Source organism: Labeo rohita, chromosome 12, assembly GCF_022985175.1.
Source record: "Labeo rohita strain BAU-BD-2019 chromosome 12, IGBB_LRoh.1.0, whole genome shotgun sequence".
In the NCBI taxonomy this organism is placed as follows: domain Eukaryota; kingdom Metazoa; phylum Chordata; class Actinopteri; order Cypriniformes; family Cyprinidae; genus Labeo; species Labeo rohita.
In genome coordinates, this window is record NC_066880.1 from 25,527,330 (window position 1) to 25,544,508 (window position 17,179).

The 17,179-nt window shown below is 34.9% G+C and overlaps 1 protein-coding gene across 2 annotated transcripts in view; it reads left to right on the forward strand.

Annotated features, from left to right (window-relative positions):
• Positions 1 to 17,179, forward strand: part of pcdh15b (protocadherin-related 15b) — a 245,671-nt gene that overhangs the window by 42,374 nt on the left and 186,118 nt on the right. For both annotated transcript variants that reach the window (XM_051124508.1, XM_051124507.1), the window contains exons 5-6: positions 13,605 to 13,765; positions 15,888 to 16,043. In XM_051124508.1, the coding sequence (XP_050980465.1) occupies positions 13,605 to 13,765; positions 15,888 to 16,043 (317 nt within the window). The remainder of the gene's footprint in view (positions 1 to 13,604; positions 13,766 to 15,887; positions 16,044 to 17,179) is intronic.

Sequence of the window (17,179 nt, forward strand, 5' to 3'; positions counted from 1 at the left end):
GATGTTTTTTGAGGAAAACATTTCAGGATTTTTCTCCATATAATGGACTGATATGGCGCCTAGAGTTTGAACTTCTAAAATGCAGTTTAAATGCCGCTCCAAATGATCCCAAATGCGGTTGTAAATTATCCCTTATCTAGCAAAACGATCAGTTATTTTTATTAAAAAAAAATACAATTTATATACTTTTAAATGTCAAACACTCATCTTGTCTTGCTCTTCCTGACCTCTTTTTTTCAGGTTCATGACAGTTAGGGTATGTCAAAAAACTCCCATCTCATGTTCTCCCTCAACTTCAAAATCATCTTATATCGCTGTTTTACCTTTTTTGTTGAGGGTGTTTGATCTTCTTTGCATGTTCACTTTGCAAAGACTGGGTCAGAACTTCTGCACCATAGCACCATAGCAGTCCATGGAGAAAAATATTGAAATGTTTTCCTCAAAAAACAGAATTTCTTTACCACTGAAGAAAGAAAGTCATGAACATCTTGGATGACAAGAGGGTGTGTACATTATCTGTAAATTGTTGTTCTGGAAGTGGACTGCTCCTTTAACAACTAAGAAATGCATCTAAATGGAATAAATGACTTTTTTTTACAGTGGTAGGAAACAAATCAACCTGTAACCTCAAGTATAGTTTAATTTAACACTTCTCTCAGCAATTTCTTGAAGTGGCGTTATGAGGAGAGTTATGATACTGAAAATATTTTATTGAAACAAACAAACAAACATTCACTCCATTGTTTAGTCCTATAAGGCACTGAAGTCCATTACATGTTGATCATTATTGCATTAGCACCTCATTAAGATTATTGTGCTCCTCTGTACAGTGAATGTTATGTATCGGGGGTGAGGAACCTAATGTTGATCGAGTGGACATTGGAGGTTACCACTTTGGTTCCAGGATAGATTAATTGTCAGACCTCAGTGAAGTTGGTGGCTCAATGGGTGTCCAAGCCAAACCTGATTTAGCATTGAAGTTCCCTTTGAGTGTCCACAATAGTGGTAGAAGGCTTGGATTGGTGGGTAATTATGGCTACGTTTGAGTGACGTTTGGGTGGAAAGACTATTGATCGAGGCAAGATAGTCTGAAAAAAGTGTGGGTTTTGGTGTCAGGCTGGAAGCGGGTTTGTTGGAGGCTTTTGGGGACTCTTGAGAGTAAACTGACCTGTTGTCTGGCTGCAAGGATGAAGGGTGGAAGGGCATCCATTTATATCCCGACTTTTGACATGCCTTGCATCAACTCATCATCTTCATCTGACCGTGCTCTCCTCTGGCTCTTGTTAAACGTCCCGTGTGCTCTCTGATCATCCTCTGTGCGTCCAATTAGAGCCACAAAACTGACCAAAGTGACCCTTGCTTGATGATTAGATTTGCTCACACTTGAGCCAACTCTGTCAGTTAGTGGGCTGCATTTGATCTGAGTTATTATTTTGTCCTCATTCTTTGAGTTAGGACCAGCATCCATTTCTGTATTTAAAACTGAGACCTACTGAGCAAGTTTGTCTCAGACATGAACCATGCAAAAGGTATTTACCAGTGTTGGAGAAAGTTGCTTTTAAAAGTAATGTATTACAATATTGCATTACTCCTTAAAAAAGTAACTGATTATGTTAGTTACTTTTATGAAAAGTAATGCATTACATTACTTTTGCTGGGCTTGCTTTGTTTTTAATATAAAAAGTTCTGTGTCTGGCAAACATAAACATATTGTCTTGTAAATTAAAAAGTAATTACTTTACTAGTTACTTAAATAGCATTGTGCAAGGGGGAAAATGTAATCTAATTACTTTGGTTATTTGTAATGCATTATCCCCAACACTGGCTTTGTCGGTTTGGATGCTTGGCTTGGTTGAGGGCAACTGTTGGAGAGATGCTTTCTCAAGCTTCGAATGTGAATCTGTGTTTAATTCCAGCTAGGGCTACAACTAACTGATGATTATTTTTTGCTTAGTCGATAACTTTATCAATTGCATTTTCTGGTTAATTGATTATTAATCAAATAATCCTTTAGTTAACCTACCAATAAGGAAGAACCACAACTTTTGCTGTTCATTTTTCAGTGTTTTAGTCTAACATCTTGTCATATTTGCTTTACAAATCCCAACATTAAAGAAAAAAGTTCCAAGAATTAAAAGCCATCTGACAAATGTCAGTGATGGCTGAGTTCACAGTCAACAGTATTTGCTTACTGGTGTAAGTGTTAAAATGTTTTGTTCATCTGCGGATTGAAACAGCTGTTTGAATGCATATCTGAATGAATGAACAGATGCAGTCACAACTGTATTCTAACTCAGGCAACCGCAGCGTATTAAAAATGTCCATAATACTGGGAAGTTTTATCACAACTGACAGTGCGTTATTAAATAAATTAATCCAATCAAGGTGTGAGTTTATCCATCAGGTCTTTTAAAGGGATCATGAACCACCTTTTAATTTGTACAGTTCTCTGAGGTCCACTTATAATAGTATCAAGAATTGTACATCTAAAAGCATCATAATGTAGAAGTAATAGACTATTTTCTGTCCTGTTTTGAGCCCCCTCTATGTTTCAGTAAGTGTGACAGATTGTAAACTCAGAAGTAAACGCCCACTGCTATGATTGGCTAACAGTTGTGTATGTTTGACAGCCTACATCTTTCACAGATGGATGCTGCTGTGCTTTAAGTTAAAAACACATACAGTAAACACAAACAATCTGTAATGACAGACAAACCAATATTAAACACATAATTAAAACAGTTACTCACACTTGTGTGTTGCGACATTACTGTCGGATCCAATATAGTCAGCACAGCATCCTCTTTAAGTTTCAATCTTGCTGAAAATCCTGCATCGAATTGTAGGCTAATTATGCATTCCTTATAACAACTTGTGTACCACATTCTTTATTCTTTCAAGCAGACATGTTTATTTATATACAGAAATTTAGATTAATCTTTATTATGGCTAGAGCAGTAAAGAGCAGTGAATGATTTTCTTTCTTTTGTTGGTTGATTAACATCAATGCCACAGACAATAGCAACTAAATTAGACTGCTGTCCTTTTAAAATTAAATGCACGGATGCAATGTACAGTACTGATACACGTCCGATATTCTCACAACTGTTTGTTTTCATAAGACGTAAAAGATTACTTTTGAATACTCGTCAAAACTGACAATTCGACTTAATTTTGTGTGTATTTCTCCATTCATGCGCTGCTGAGGCGCTGCTAACCTAACCACGCTCTTCCCAAATTGTCTCTTCCTAACATTTCCGTCTCGTTTTTATGCGTTGAGGAAAATGTCAGTAGATTTTTGTCATAGTTTTCGTCATTCAAAACAAGTTTTGATTTCATTATAGTCTCGTTTTTGTTGGTGAAAAAATGTTGTTGACGAAAATTATTTGTCAACGAAATTAACACTGGTGTAAGCAGACGTTGATCTTCTTCTGCAGAGCCGGTGTTTAACCTCACTATTATGTCATAAAGTGGCACATTCCACTACCTGCCATTTTTGCAAATCGACTTCAACATAAGCTGTTTTTAGACTATAGAGGAAGTCTTGAGTTCTGAAACTTTCAGGATGTTTTATGACCTCTTATATGTCAAAAGATCAAGGGAATTTTTATTTCTAAGTTCATGACCCCTTTACATAATTGCTATGTAACCAAGTGCAGAGTATATTAAGCCACGTATCTTGCACTCATAACAGCTCCAGTGGATATTTGGATGAATGTGACTTATTTCGCCATCTCTGTGAGTAAACTAAATCTCTCATGATCAACACAGGACAGAGAACTAGCTGTTCAGTGTGGTTTCATTCATATAGCCAGGTTCGAAGATAATTCGGTTCTACGTTTTGAATACGCATTGATGTATTCCATGCAAATTGATGTATTTTCAATTACGTTACAGCTAGGGTGTTTCCCGCCAGTGTGGACCATAGTTTGGCACCGGACCACTTCCTTCCCCACATCCATCTCTTCTAATGACAACCCGCCAGGCCATTTATAGGTTTATAGAGGAGATAAGCCCATCTCAGCAGCTAGAGTCCTGCCCAAACCTACTTCATCACTGACATCCACCAAACAGTAGGGTTTGCGTGACCTCAGATTTTTACTAGTTGACTATTTGACCAGAAATGTATTGACTAGGCAATGCAAACCCTAGCTCAGTGATTCCCAGCCTTGTTTATCTTACATTTCAGCTTTTCTCCACTACACATTTGCTATATGCAGGGTTACGTAACATTTGCAGTCTGTGAGGCATCTGAAGCTACAACTATTATGCAATTTTCAGGTGAGATCTTTTTTGGTATTGGGTTACAGAGGCTGTCGGTCTGATTTGAAGTGATGGTGGAGGTAAACATCTCTTGAAGTCTGCTTGCATGGTTTAGAGGATAAAGCCTTGTTGTTGGCATAGGTGAGCTGGTGTGGTCACAGGGAAATTGTTCCGCGATATATTACTATGGCGGAGTAAACAGGCAGGTATTTGATTTGTGCATGCTATAAGAAGTACTCGTGGAAAGCCATTGCAAATTTAATGTAGTGATTTGTAACCATATAGCATTTATTCCGTCAACAACAAAGGAATGTTTTATAGGTGTCTCCCATTAAATACAGTCTAATTTGTCCCGCCACAGTTTTATAATGAACCAAAAACACTTCTCACAGTAACAGAAAATATCCCTAATGTTGTATTTAATTGACTCTAATGTTTAATTAAATAGATTGGAAACTTAAATGCTTACAAGAACAAGAAATAAAGAAATAAGTATTGTATTTTACAACGCAGTTGCATCACAATAATCAGTTTCTAACACAATAATAATAATAGCAGCAGACTGATGCATTTGACATTCGGAATTTAACCTGGTTTGTTTTCCTTGGGATTTCCTATACTCATGGGTTGTGTTAAAAGGGGGATCAATATAATATTTATCCTCTCGCTCTCTTTTTTTTTTTTTTTTTGGTATGTGTGACATTTGAGAATCAAGCCAAATGAGAACCAGCACACTGGGTTTTTGTTTGAGCACACTGGGTAACAGAAACCGCCTCTGGGGTTCAAGGCTATTTAGCATCTTCCCCACTTTACATCGGAGCAAAGAAGTGGAGGATGTGTTCTTTTCCACAAAAAGGCTTACTACTGTTTCAGAAATGTAGCCTTGCAGTCACACCTCAAGAGGCTGGGGAAGTACAAACAAAATATGAATTCTCAGTTATGAGAATCATGTTTTTGTTATAAGTTGGGAATTGGACGAACAGTGTTTGCTGTGCAGCTTTGTTAGAATGCACAATTTTGGAGATGGTTTAGTATGTCTTTGATCTTGACTGTTATGACAGGTTTAGTTGAGTCACAACCAACTCTAGATTCAGGCAGTGTTCTTGCACACGTTTATCTGCCCTACTGTGCTGAATCTTATGGATGCTTCATAAACAGCATGTTGGTAATAGACAAGTGTTACAATCTTTATGCCAATTCTTTGTATGATGAATTCTTTATCAATTTGGGATTCAAATCCCTCAGTAGGACCAAAAATACCACCATAATGGGGATGAATATGGACTAAAAGAAGTTTTAAAGCTAGATTTTTGTGTTCATACTAGTGCAATGACTCATTCATTGTTTTTGTCTATGCATATTTTTGATTCTTCATACTAGACTTGTTTATTTTGTGCATTTTTCGCACCTTTTGTTTAAAATCATATTTATTTTAAGCGCAAAAGTGTGCTGTCACTTTAATTGAGCGTGAGCAGCTCAACTAAAATAGACTTGGCACCAAAGCTTCAATGCTGGTCACGCGATGCTCCTGTTTCGCACTCCCGGTGTAAATGCATTAATTCGCTAACATGCAAGCTGAAAGAATATGTGTGGCTCACGCTTGCGATGTGAACCAGTCTAATATACATAAACGTAATACACATTCACCCTTCATGTGGAGCTGAGAAGATAAATGGTTTAAATTCCAAGCACATGAATGAGCTAGTCAAGCAAAATGCAAAATGTGAAGGTAATTATTCAGCTTACCTGGTTTGAAATTAAATCGAAGGAAAAACATAAATAAAATCAAACAGGATCTAACCTCGCTGTGTCTGGGCACGCAACTATATATATATAAAAAAAATATTTTTATTATTATTTTTTTTTATATATTATGAGCAATATTAACTGATGGGAGTCACAGTACAGAAAATGCATTGAGCATTGTCGATCTGCAGTTTTATTCATCTTTAATTTTTTCTATTGTAAATGCACACTGAAAAATCTATTACAGTGCCCTAAAATCCCTCGCTGGAAGGATCTCATGACAAATGTATTATTTATGAAAAATAAATAAATGAACATGCTGCTGTTTCTAAATTTTAAATGTAAGTGCATGAGCAAAATTCACATTGCATTTAATATTTTCTAGCTGAGATATCATGTTGTCCTACCTAAACGCATTATAGTCAGAATGTATTTCACTCAAGTACTGCTGAACGGCATCTGTTCTAAAAAGGAAAAAGGGTCAGTTGATAATTGATTCTGACCTCATTAGATACCATTATCCTCTTACAGTCATACCAAAGGCAGACAACTTTACCCTGGCATTAACTTTGGGATTGGTGTTGATTTGGGTTTGGATGGTAGGGACATTTCTTTGCCAGATTGAATAAGTACTAATAAATTTATGAAATCTATTACAATCAGACTGCAGACTATTTGTAGTATAAATATTTTTGTAAGTGTTGTGTTATTAAATTAATCATTCAATTAAATAAACAGCTATTAAGGTTAAGTGTGCTGGGTTGGTAGGTTACTAGGATGACTAATAACCTAGTTACTAAGGTCTTGCACATGACTGTGCGAATTAAGCTTTGTTTAAGCCTTGACTTATTCACGTGAGCCGCTGACAGTGAGAGGCAGGAGTGCAGAGAAAATATTAGATAAACCATACAAACAGCAGTGAGAAGTGATTTGGTAAATGTAGGCATTTACCACACTCAAAAAATGAATTGGTCATTGACAAGAGGTGTTTAAAAAATCAAACATTGTCTAAACTTAGAGAGTAAATAACACTTGCATAATTGCTGATATTAAATAATAATTACTAAAATTATGTTAAAAAAAATCTGTAATAAACAGTTACTTTAAATTTCAGTGTATTGAGTGTGCAATCCAATTGTAGCATTTTGAAATATTTTTGTAGTATTTTTACTGTGAAGTGAAGTGTATTTTTTTATTTATTTTTTTATTAAATATATAAAAGTTAGTGGGCAAATACTATATAAAATAATACCAAATACTACATAAACTACATAGAACTATAAAACCACCAACAGTCAGTTCTATGTGAATCTGATGAAAGCAGTTTCCTGTATAGTTTTTTTGATTTTTAAAAGTTCATATCATTGTTAAAAGCACTACTACGCCCTGAGTATGAATGATATTCATAGGCTTTAATATCAGGGTCAGGATGTAACAGCCCGGCTCTGCTTAGCAAGAATAGCTGATAAAACTACCATTAGGTCTCCCGACTGAGAGAATGAGAACAAATGTGCAGTATATTTCTTTTTTATACCGTTATCCGTGTGAGTGATAAAACATTCACAGAATGTCAGATTTCCAGTGCCCAGAGAGTCTCTTTACACCACTGCAGTACAGAAGAACACAGGAAGTTGCTTTGGCAGGCCGGGAATGATAGAGCTGGATGGACGCGGTGGAACCCTATAGAGAGAACAGTGAGAACAATGAAGGAAAGGAGGAAGACGCATATTGACGTGTGAGCAGAGAACTCAACATGCTGTGCCAAGCATCACCCAGCTTGCCCTGCACAGGTGTGTTGCCAGCTTGCAAGGGTCCCGGCCTGCTGCAAACCAGCTGCCAAGGGACGTCCACGACCGGGCACACCACTGTTTGAGACAGCCGAGAGAGGGAATGGCGTGCCGCTTCCCGAGACCATCCCGGCGCTCGCCAAGAACACGTTCATCACCCATCGGTGTGACATAGAAAACCATCTGGCTGCATGCAGAGAGACACGGCTTTAGAGAGAGGGGGAGGAGAAGCGCTTACGAGCAACCTGGAAGAGTGCGAAAGAGCTGTAGGTGTACGCTGAGAGAGAGATAAGAACACGCCAGAGAAGAACACATTTCTAGTGCTTTGGCGTGCTGGGGAATATCATTAGTATGCTGTCAAACTGTGATTTTTCTTTTGTATTTTTCCACTCAAGTGTACAGGAAACACATACTGTCCGCCTTAGTGGGAAGGGGAAAAAAAACAGTCTTTTCAGTTTGTTCCTATTTAGATGTTCTTATTAACTTAATACCCTGGAGCTAAAATTAATTTTTGGGAAAAAAGGAAATAATAGTTTAGATATTGTCAAGTGACCTCAACTGGGATGTCTGTCAGATCTGTCATGTGCATTACATGTCATTTACTGTCATTTAAAGTGACAGTGCTGCAGTCTGTCATTGATGTAAATCAAAGAACAAAATTTATAGTTTATATGAAGAATTGATTTAAGTTCATTTAAAGAAGTTCACTTCCAGAACAAACATTTACAGATGAAGTACTCACCCCCTTGTCATCCAAGATGTTCATGTCTTTCTTTCTTCAGTCGTAAAGAAATTATGTTTTTTGAGGAAAACATTTGAGCATTTTTCTTCATATAGTGGACTTCAGTGGTGCCCTGAGTTTGAACTTCCAAAATGTAGTTTAAATGCAGCTTCAAACAATCCCAAATGCGGTTGTAAATTATTCCAGCCAAGGAAGAAGGGTCTTGTCTAGCGAAACGATTGGATATTTTCATAAAAATAATAATAATAATATATATACTTTTTAATGTCAAACACTGGTCTTGTCTTCCTCAGCCTGAACTTTTTTTCCCAGTTCAGGACAGTTAGAGTATGTTGGAAAACTCCAATCTTATGTTCTCCCTCAACTTCAGAATCATCCTGTATCACTGTTTTCCTTTTTTTGTTAAGGCTGTTTAATCGTCTTTGCATGTTCACTTTGCAAAGACTGGGTCTGTACTTCTGCAGCGAGGATGTTTTGAAATGATTTTTGAAGATGAGGGAGAAAATACAATTGGAGTTTTTCAACATACTCTAAATGTCTTGAACCAGAATACACAGAGTTCAGGGATCGTTTGAAGCCGCATTTAAACTGCATTTTGGAAGTTCAAAATCGGGGCACCATATCAGTCCATTATATGAAGAAAAATGCTGAAATGTTTTCCTCAGAAAACATAATTTCTTTACGACTGAAGAAAGAAGGACATGGACATCTTAGATGGAAGTGAAGTGGTATATTTTTCAAAGCCTATTAAATGTAAAAAATAATGGCTTTCAGTTATACTGTACTGTTGAATGGCTACAATTAATGGCTAAAATTGAGGGAAATGCATTTAATGTAGACATCAGTAGCAGTACTTGTATTAGTGCTGGCCTTGATTAATAATAGGCTACTTAGTAAAAAGATGTCAATAAACACGCATTTAAAATATATAATCTTTATGTTGTTTTTATGTTGATTTGGAGATTCATTGTGAAATTCTCACAATAATATGCGATTGATCATGATTACATAAAGGAGAATGTGTTCATAGTTTTTTTTTTTTTTTCATTGATTGACACCACTATAGTATGTATGGACTATGGATTGACAATGAGACTTGTTTTATTTTATTTTATTTTATTAGTTAAAATAATTTTTCGGAAAAATCTAAAATAATATTTTAGATTTAATATTGTATGCATGTTTAAATATGTATGTGTATATTTGTATTTAATATACCCAATTCCTGGATTCCTAGATTTTTTAATAATTTAAATTCCTATTTAATTTATTCCTGTTTAAATTGGTAATTAGTACGTAAATAAAAGTATGGACAGTATGTATGTATGTATGGAAGCCCGTTTCTGCCACTGAAAAAAAAAAAAAAAAAAAAAAAAAAAGATTATTTTAACTCTTTATCTCACAATTCTGACTTTCTTAGAATTGCGTGATACAAACTCACAATTCTGACTTTTTTCTCAGAATTGTAAGATATGAACTTGCAGTTGTGAGTTATAAAGTTACAACTGTGAGATATAAACTCGCAATTGCAAGTTATAAAGTTATAAAGAATTTTTTTGCCCCTCAAAATTGGACTTTATAACTAGCAATTACGAATTTAGATCTCGAAATTTTGATTTTATTTCTCAGAATTGTGAGTTTGTCGCACAGTTCTGACTTTATAACTGGCAACTTATAACAGTTTATATAACGCAATTCTGAGAAAAATGCCAGATTTGTGAGTTTATATCTCACATTTCTGACTTTATAACTCACAATTGTGAGTTTGTATCATGAAAGTCAGAATTGGGAGATAAACCTTGTAAATTGTTTATTCAGTTACTGAAACAGGCTTCCATATGTATGTATTTATTTATTAAATAAAAAAAAAATACAAGAAAACAACAACAACAATGGCTTCACAATGAGCAGACATGACCTGAATTCTTGTGTAAAATATATTAGATATCATTCTTGCATAAAATTATTGCATTTAGTACTTTTACATTGCGTACAAATGCATAACAAACTGTTTTGATACACTGTGATTTTGTTCGAAATGTATTAGTATCGGTGCCTTAATGTGCTGATTATTACAAATATTTCACCGCACATAATCAACTTTTTTTTTTTTTCGCCATTTGTCTTAAATTATGAAAGTTTGACTTAAATTGTGAAACATGTTGCGCTTCTTGAAGTTGCATGTTGAAGTTCTTGAGCAACTGGAAATGAACATTTTGTCATTTATACCCTAGGTTATTGCAAGTATTGCAGGCCTTAAAGACAGCATTTAAGTATTTTATTGATGGAGTAGAATGTAAGGTCCTCCAGTGTACACCAAGGAACTCACAGCATTTTCTATTGTCAGCATGAGAAAAGGAAATGATGTTAGCACTACCATGTTACAGTGTTCACACCTCTAGATGTTCTTGGCCCTTTAAAAAGGACTTGTGTTCTCTGGCTGTTTTATGCTCAGTAATCATTGGGGCTGATGACTCTCCTGAGATGGCCGCTCATATGATTAACTGTCCCGCTTCACTTTAATGCCTGGGTGTTTCGAAGGCATCCATTGGCTCGTTCAACATTAAACCTTTCCAAATGTTAGCAGCAGGAACAAGATGACTTATGAGGCCGTATTAGTTTATTTTCCATTGCTCAAGGTTTGTAGTTTGTAGACCCAGTCTTTGAAAAAAAAGACTGCATTGTAGTCGCATAAAAATTGTCTACAATTTTGTACAATACAAACTAAGCATATTCACCGATATTAAACAACATCTCGCTGTGGCATTTCCTGCAGCATTTAGTTTGAATTAATAATGTCCTGCAGCTGTTTGAAATGAAAGGTTGAAGTGAGCATGATGTGCTCTACACGGTGAACTGAATGGTGCTGGAGCTCGTGCAATGTGTTCTTATGCTGTCAGCTGCTTTAAATCACTTGCTGCAGTGGAAGAGCTCTCATTAAATCCACATAACAACACCTGGATGCTGCTCTACAGAGTTTTTGTTTGTTGTGTGCTTCGGAACAAGTTAGATTCATGTATGAGATCACGTTTTAGCACTCAGAGACTGCTCTTTCGGAACTTGAGAGAGCTCATTTAAGAATCAATTTAATCTTAGGTGTTTCTCCCCAAATTCTTAGAAGACAAAAACAGACACCAAAGGAGAATTTTATGGCGTTGTGAAAAAGAAGTGTGCTTAATTATATTGAACGTGCACTTGTAGTATACTGCAGATCTTAAAAGATCACATAAACTATATATTTGCAGGTAATAGAATATTGAAAGCTATTTAAAAGATAAGTTCAGTCATGAATTTAAATTTCCTGATAATGTACTCACCCCCATGTCATGCAAGATGTTCATGTCTTTCTTTCTTCAGTCAAAAAGAAATTAAGCGTTTTGAGGTAAATATTGCAGGATTTTTCACCATATAATGGACTTAAATGGGAGCCAACGGGTTGAAAGTCCAAATTGCAGTTTTTTAATGCAGCTGTTACCTAGTGCAGGGGTTTTCAGTCTTTTAGATGCCATGGACCCCCAAATATGATCATCATCATGCGAGGGACCCCCATTCTAAAATGTATAAATACCCAATTTACACTGTGAAAAATTCATATTATAAAATATTAATTTGGAAAATATTTAGTTTCTATTTAATTAGATTATATATTTTTTTATTTTCTAAAACAATTATTTAGTATGTATTTTAAAATAAAGTACAGTATTTATTTATTTAATCAAAATTTTATAATTAATTTTACTATAATTTGTATTTATTTCTTTGTTTTAATTTTTACTAAATTATTTTAATCAATTTTTGGAGAATTAATTTCATTCTTTTTGTATGAATTCATATTGAAACAATTCTTTAATTCTTTTATAATTATTATAATTATATAATTATATATAACATAACTGTATAATATAATTATAATTACTATAATAATAAAAATGATAATACAATTTTTACTTTATTATAATTTTACCTGGACTCCAGATTGAAAACCCCTGACCTAGTAGGTAAGTAATAAAAAAATAATAATAATAAGTATATACTTTTTAACCACAAATGCTTATCTTGCACTAGCTCTGCGATGCATTACGTAATTACATTGGAAAAGTAATGCGTGATCAGTTCTACATCTGTGTACTCCAGTTCAAAAAGGTAAGGTAGGGCAAAAATCTATTTTTCTCCTCCAAGTTTAAAATTGTCCATCATCATTGTGACTACGTGACTACGTAATGTGTGAAGTCGAGCTAGTGCAAGACAAGCATTTGTGGTTAAAAAGTATATAAATTATTATTATTATTATTATTATTTTTGAATGACCACTCGTTTCACTAGATAAGACCCTTATTCCTAGGCTGGGATGATGTAGATCATGCCTTTTGAAGCTGTGCTGAAACGGCAATTTGGACGTTCAACCCATCGGGTCCCATAGAAGTCCACTATATGGAGAAAAATCCTGGAATGTTTTCCTTCAAAACTTTAGTTTTTATTTTCGACTGAAGAAAGAAAGACATTAATCATTTAAATGTGCCAAAAAGACAGCACATTTTCATGACTTAAATGCATTCTTAAAAAGTGCTTTGTAACAATGCCAAATTAAACGTTTTACTTTGAAGTACACTTTTAAATTATTTGAATAAACTTTATAACTATTTTGATGTGGTGATTAACATACTAAAGTACATGTAAAGTACATAATTGTATTTATAATAAGCATATTTTAAAGACAATGCAAGTAATTATGTAAGTGGGTCAAAAATCACGCTTAACTAATTGCGCTTAATATAAAGTTCAAGTGTAATTTATTTTCATGCATTTGTAAATGTGCACTGAAATATATGAAAACATTACATTCATTTCATTACATTACATTACATTTCTTTTTTTTTTGCTAAGTATGCTCAAGTGCACTTCTTTTCAACAAGGGATAGTAGGAGTATAGAGCTATAAAATTAATGTGAATATTGGGCCTTTTTTTTTTAGTTAATAGTATAATGAAATGATTAGGGAAATGCCACAAATGCTTTTTGAAAATACAACAATAAGCAAATAAAAATATTTGTTTGTTGTTTTTACAGGAACACTTCTGGTGGAGAACATGCAGATAAACGGGAGAGCGGAAGACCCTGACAGGACCATCTCTTTATCTCTACGGGACAACCGTGACTACTGGGTCATTCTGGACTCGGTCAAGCAACGCCTCTATCTCAACAGCACTGGACGAGTTCTTGACCGAGATGTAAATATCTGGCATTGTTATGCTATACAAGTCTGAAACAAACTTTGAATGCTAGTGGTGCAGAAATCACACTTCACCTTTTTAAAGGAATAGTTCATCCAAAAATGAACATTTGCTGAAAGAAGATGTAGATAAAGTTCAAACAAATCCATCATAACATTTATTTTAAAGTCCATATTTGGACTATATTTATCTCCTGATTTAGACAAGACAATTTTTCACTAGAAAAAGCAATGTTATGAATACAGGACTAGGTATTTTAGGCAGAAGCAATGTTTTGAATTAAAAAACGTCTTGATGGATTTGATTCTTAAAGGGGTCATCGGATGCCCAGTTTCCACAAGTTTATATGATTCTTTAGGCTCTTAATGAAAAGTCTGTAAAATGCTTTGGTTAAAATTTCTCAATGGTAGTGTAAACAACACCCTTTTTACCTTGTCAAAATCAGCTCTGCAAAAATCAACCTGTTCTGGTAGATGTTGCTTTAAATGTTAATCAGCTCTGCTCACCTCGCCCCTCTCTTCTTTTTGTGGAGTGATGGGCCTGTTTACTTTAGACGTATTTAGCCGCATTTAGCCAACTTGCTAACTAGCAATTGCAAAGATTCATAAAAAAAACTCTTATACTCACTTCTGCTGTAAGTAAAGCTGGATCACGAATGATTCGCGTGGACATAGATGCATTTATGTAGATCCGGAGGCGTATTTCCTTCACAAACAAAAGTTATCCACTGCGTCTTCAGCGGCTCAGATATTACAAGTTATGCATTACAAGTAACGCGAGTTACATAATAATATTACTTTTTTCAAGTAACTAGTAAAGTAACGCATTACTTTGGAATTTCTAAGAAAATATCGGAGTTACTTTTTCAAATAAGTAACGCCAGTTACTTTTTTCCCCATTTATTGATTGACAAGTCTTCTATCAGGAATTTGGGAGTAAATATGATGTTGCTGTATTCTAGACTAAATGTGAACATGCATTAATTCATCTCACTCACAAAAAAACAGATTCAGTATTCCTCAAAATGAATAAAAACAGTGAAATGCAAACTCAGAATATGACGCAACCCTGCAATAATTAAATATGTTAAATAAAACAAATCGATGATGCAATTCAGCCATACTAATAAGCAAAAATTACTTTAGATAAACTAACATTTATGCTTCATATATTTTTTTTTATAGCTGAAGAGTGATCTCCTGATCTCCTCGTTACTTTTTCAAGGAGTAACACAAAATTGTAATGCATTACTTTTAAAAGTAACTTTCCCCAACACTGATCGGGAGTAAATGATGACTACTATGTTCATCATTACATCCAACAACCATTTTTGTCTACGTCCCTTTTCCGACATCGAAACAATGACTGTTACTGCTCATCAGGGTGGGTCTAACGTAAGATGGCTGTGTCAGTCAATCTGTCATGGGAGTGGCATCTGCCGGTGTGATGTCACACAGACAAGACGCTGAGAATGGCTTGATTTGAAAAAGGGGAAATTATTTTTACAGATTTAATAAAAACCACTGGGTGGATTTTTATTATTATATGGTGTTTGTGTACACACCCTGCCAAAACACATTTGTTCAAACAACATGTAAAAGTGAAATTTGCATCCAGTGACCCTTAAAAAAAAAAGAGAGAAACGCTTAGTTATGGACTGGAGTCGTATGTATTCCTTGTGGATTATTGTGATGTTTTTATCAGCTGTTTGGACTCTCATTCTGACTGCACCCATTCACTGCAGATAATCCATTGGTGAGCAAGTGATGTAATGCTGAATTTCTCTATATCTGCTTTTCATTCTCGGGTGAGCTATTCCATGGAAGTAAAACATGTTTAGGATTTTCATACATTTGTTATGCTGATAATATAGCTTGTAATAAAAAGAAATCCACTGGTGGTCCAAGACTTTTGGACCCTCTTTATCTGTTCATGTCTTTTGGTTCCAAACAAAAAAAAGTTCCACTCTTTGGCTTGGAAATCTGTTGTTCACAGCATGAACTTTGTAATGGGCTTCATAATGGACTGCAAGCAAATGGTCATTTTTTCGGTCCGTCTGCTGAATGCACACCATGCAAATGAACTCGCTCGATCTGTCTTTTTCATTTTTGTCTTTCAGCCTCCCTCCTACATTCAGTCCATTGTGGTGCAGGTTCAGTGTACTAATGAGCTTGTTGGCACGGTGATCCTACACGAGGTGCGGATAGTCGTACGGGATCGAAATGACAACACCCCACGCTTTCAGCAGCCGCGCTACTATGTAGCGATTAATGAGGTGAGTTTCTATTTAGCTGGGCCTCTTTTGTTCCTCTTCTGTAGTTGTAATGACTTTTTCATGAGTTACATTTCTACAGTTTCTGGAGAACATCGACTTCACTGGCATTCTGGAGCACATGTTATTAGAAGTTTCCAGAAGTGAGTTGGTTTAGCTAAAACTGAACACTTGCCAGCTGTAATTGGAAATTCAATCAGTGGATTGTTCCATTGTGATGGTTTGCCCACGACGGGGTTATTTTGCGGTAAATGAATTGCTCTTGTGGGCTTCGGAGCTGAAGCGTTTAGCTGTTAACGTTTCTCTGTCTCCAACTGCTGTGTAATTACCCCAGAAGTGCTGTAGCTCACTAAATAAATCTGCCAGTCACCTTTTGTGACTTATTTAGCTTCTCTGTGTTTTTTTTCCACTATAAGTTATGGCTGTAATGTGAATTCACGTTGCATTGTTGCTCGACATGCGTGATTTTGGCTGGTACTTTTCATGGTATACTCTGCCCCTCTAATTTTTGCTTCCCAAATCACAACAGTTAAAGCCTATTTTTTTCTGGTATACCCTACTGGTCAAAGTTTGGAAGAATTAAGACTTTTAGAATTTGTGTATAAGTATTTATTTTAATCTGTTACACTCACTATGGCTGGATTTATTTGATCAAAAATATAGTAAAAAATGTAAATCATGAAATGTTATTACAATTTTAAAGAACTGTTTTCTGTTTGAATTTGCTTTAAAATGTAATTCATTCCTGTGATTGCGAAGCTGAGTCTTTATTACTTTAGTCTTCAGTGTCACATGACCCTTCAGACATTAATTTGTTTGCTGCTCAAAAAACATTCTTTGTATTGTTGTTATTATTAACATTGGTGAAAACAGTTGTTCTGCTTAATATTTTTTCTGTAAGATGTTTTTTTTAACACTCACTCGACAGTACAGACATTTACAATGTTACAAAATATTTCTATTTAAAACAAATGTTGTTCTTTTGAACTTAATATTAAAAATTTTAAAACATGATCTAAAAAATATATGATTTCCACAAAAATATTAAGCATGTTTTAACTGTTTTCAGTGTTTTCAATATTGCAAATAAAATAAATTAAATTAAATTAAATTAAACTAAATTAAATTAAATTAAATTT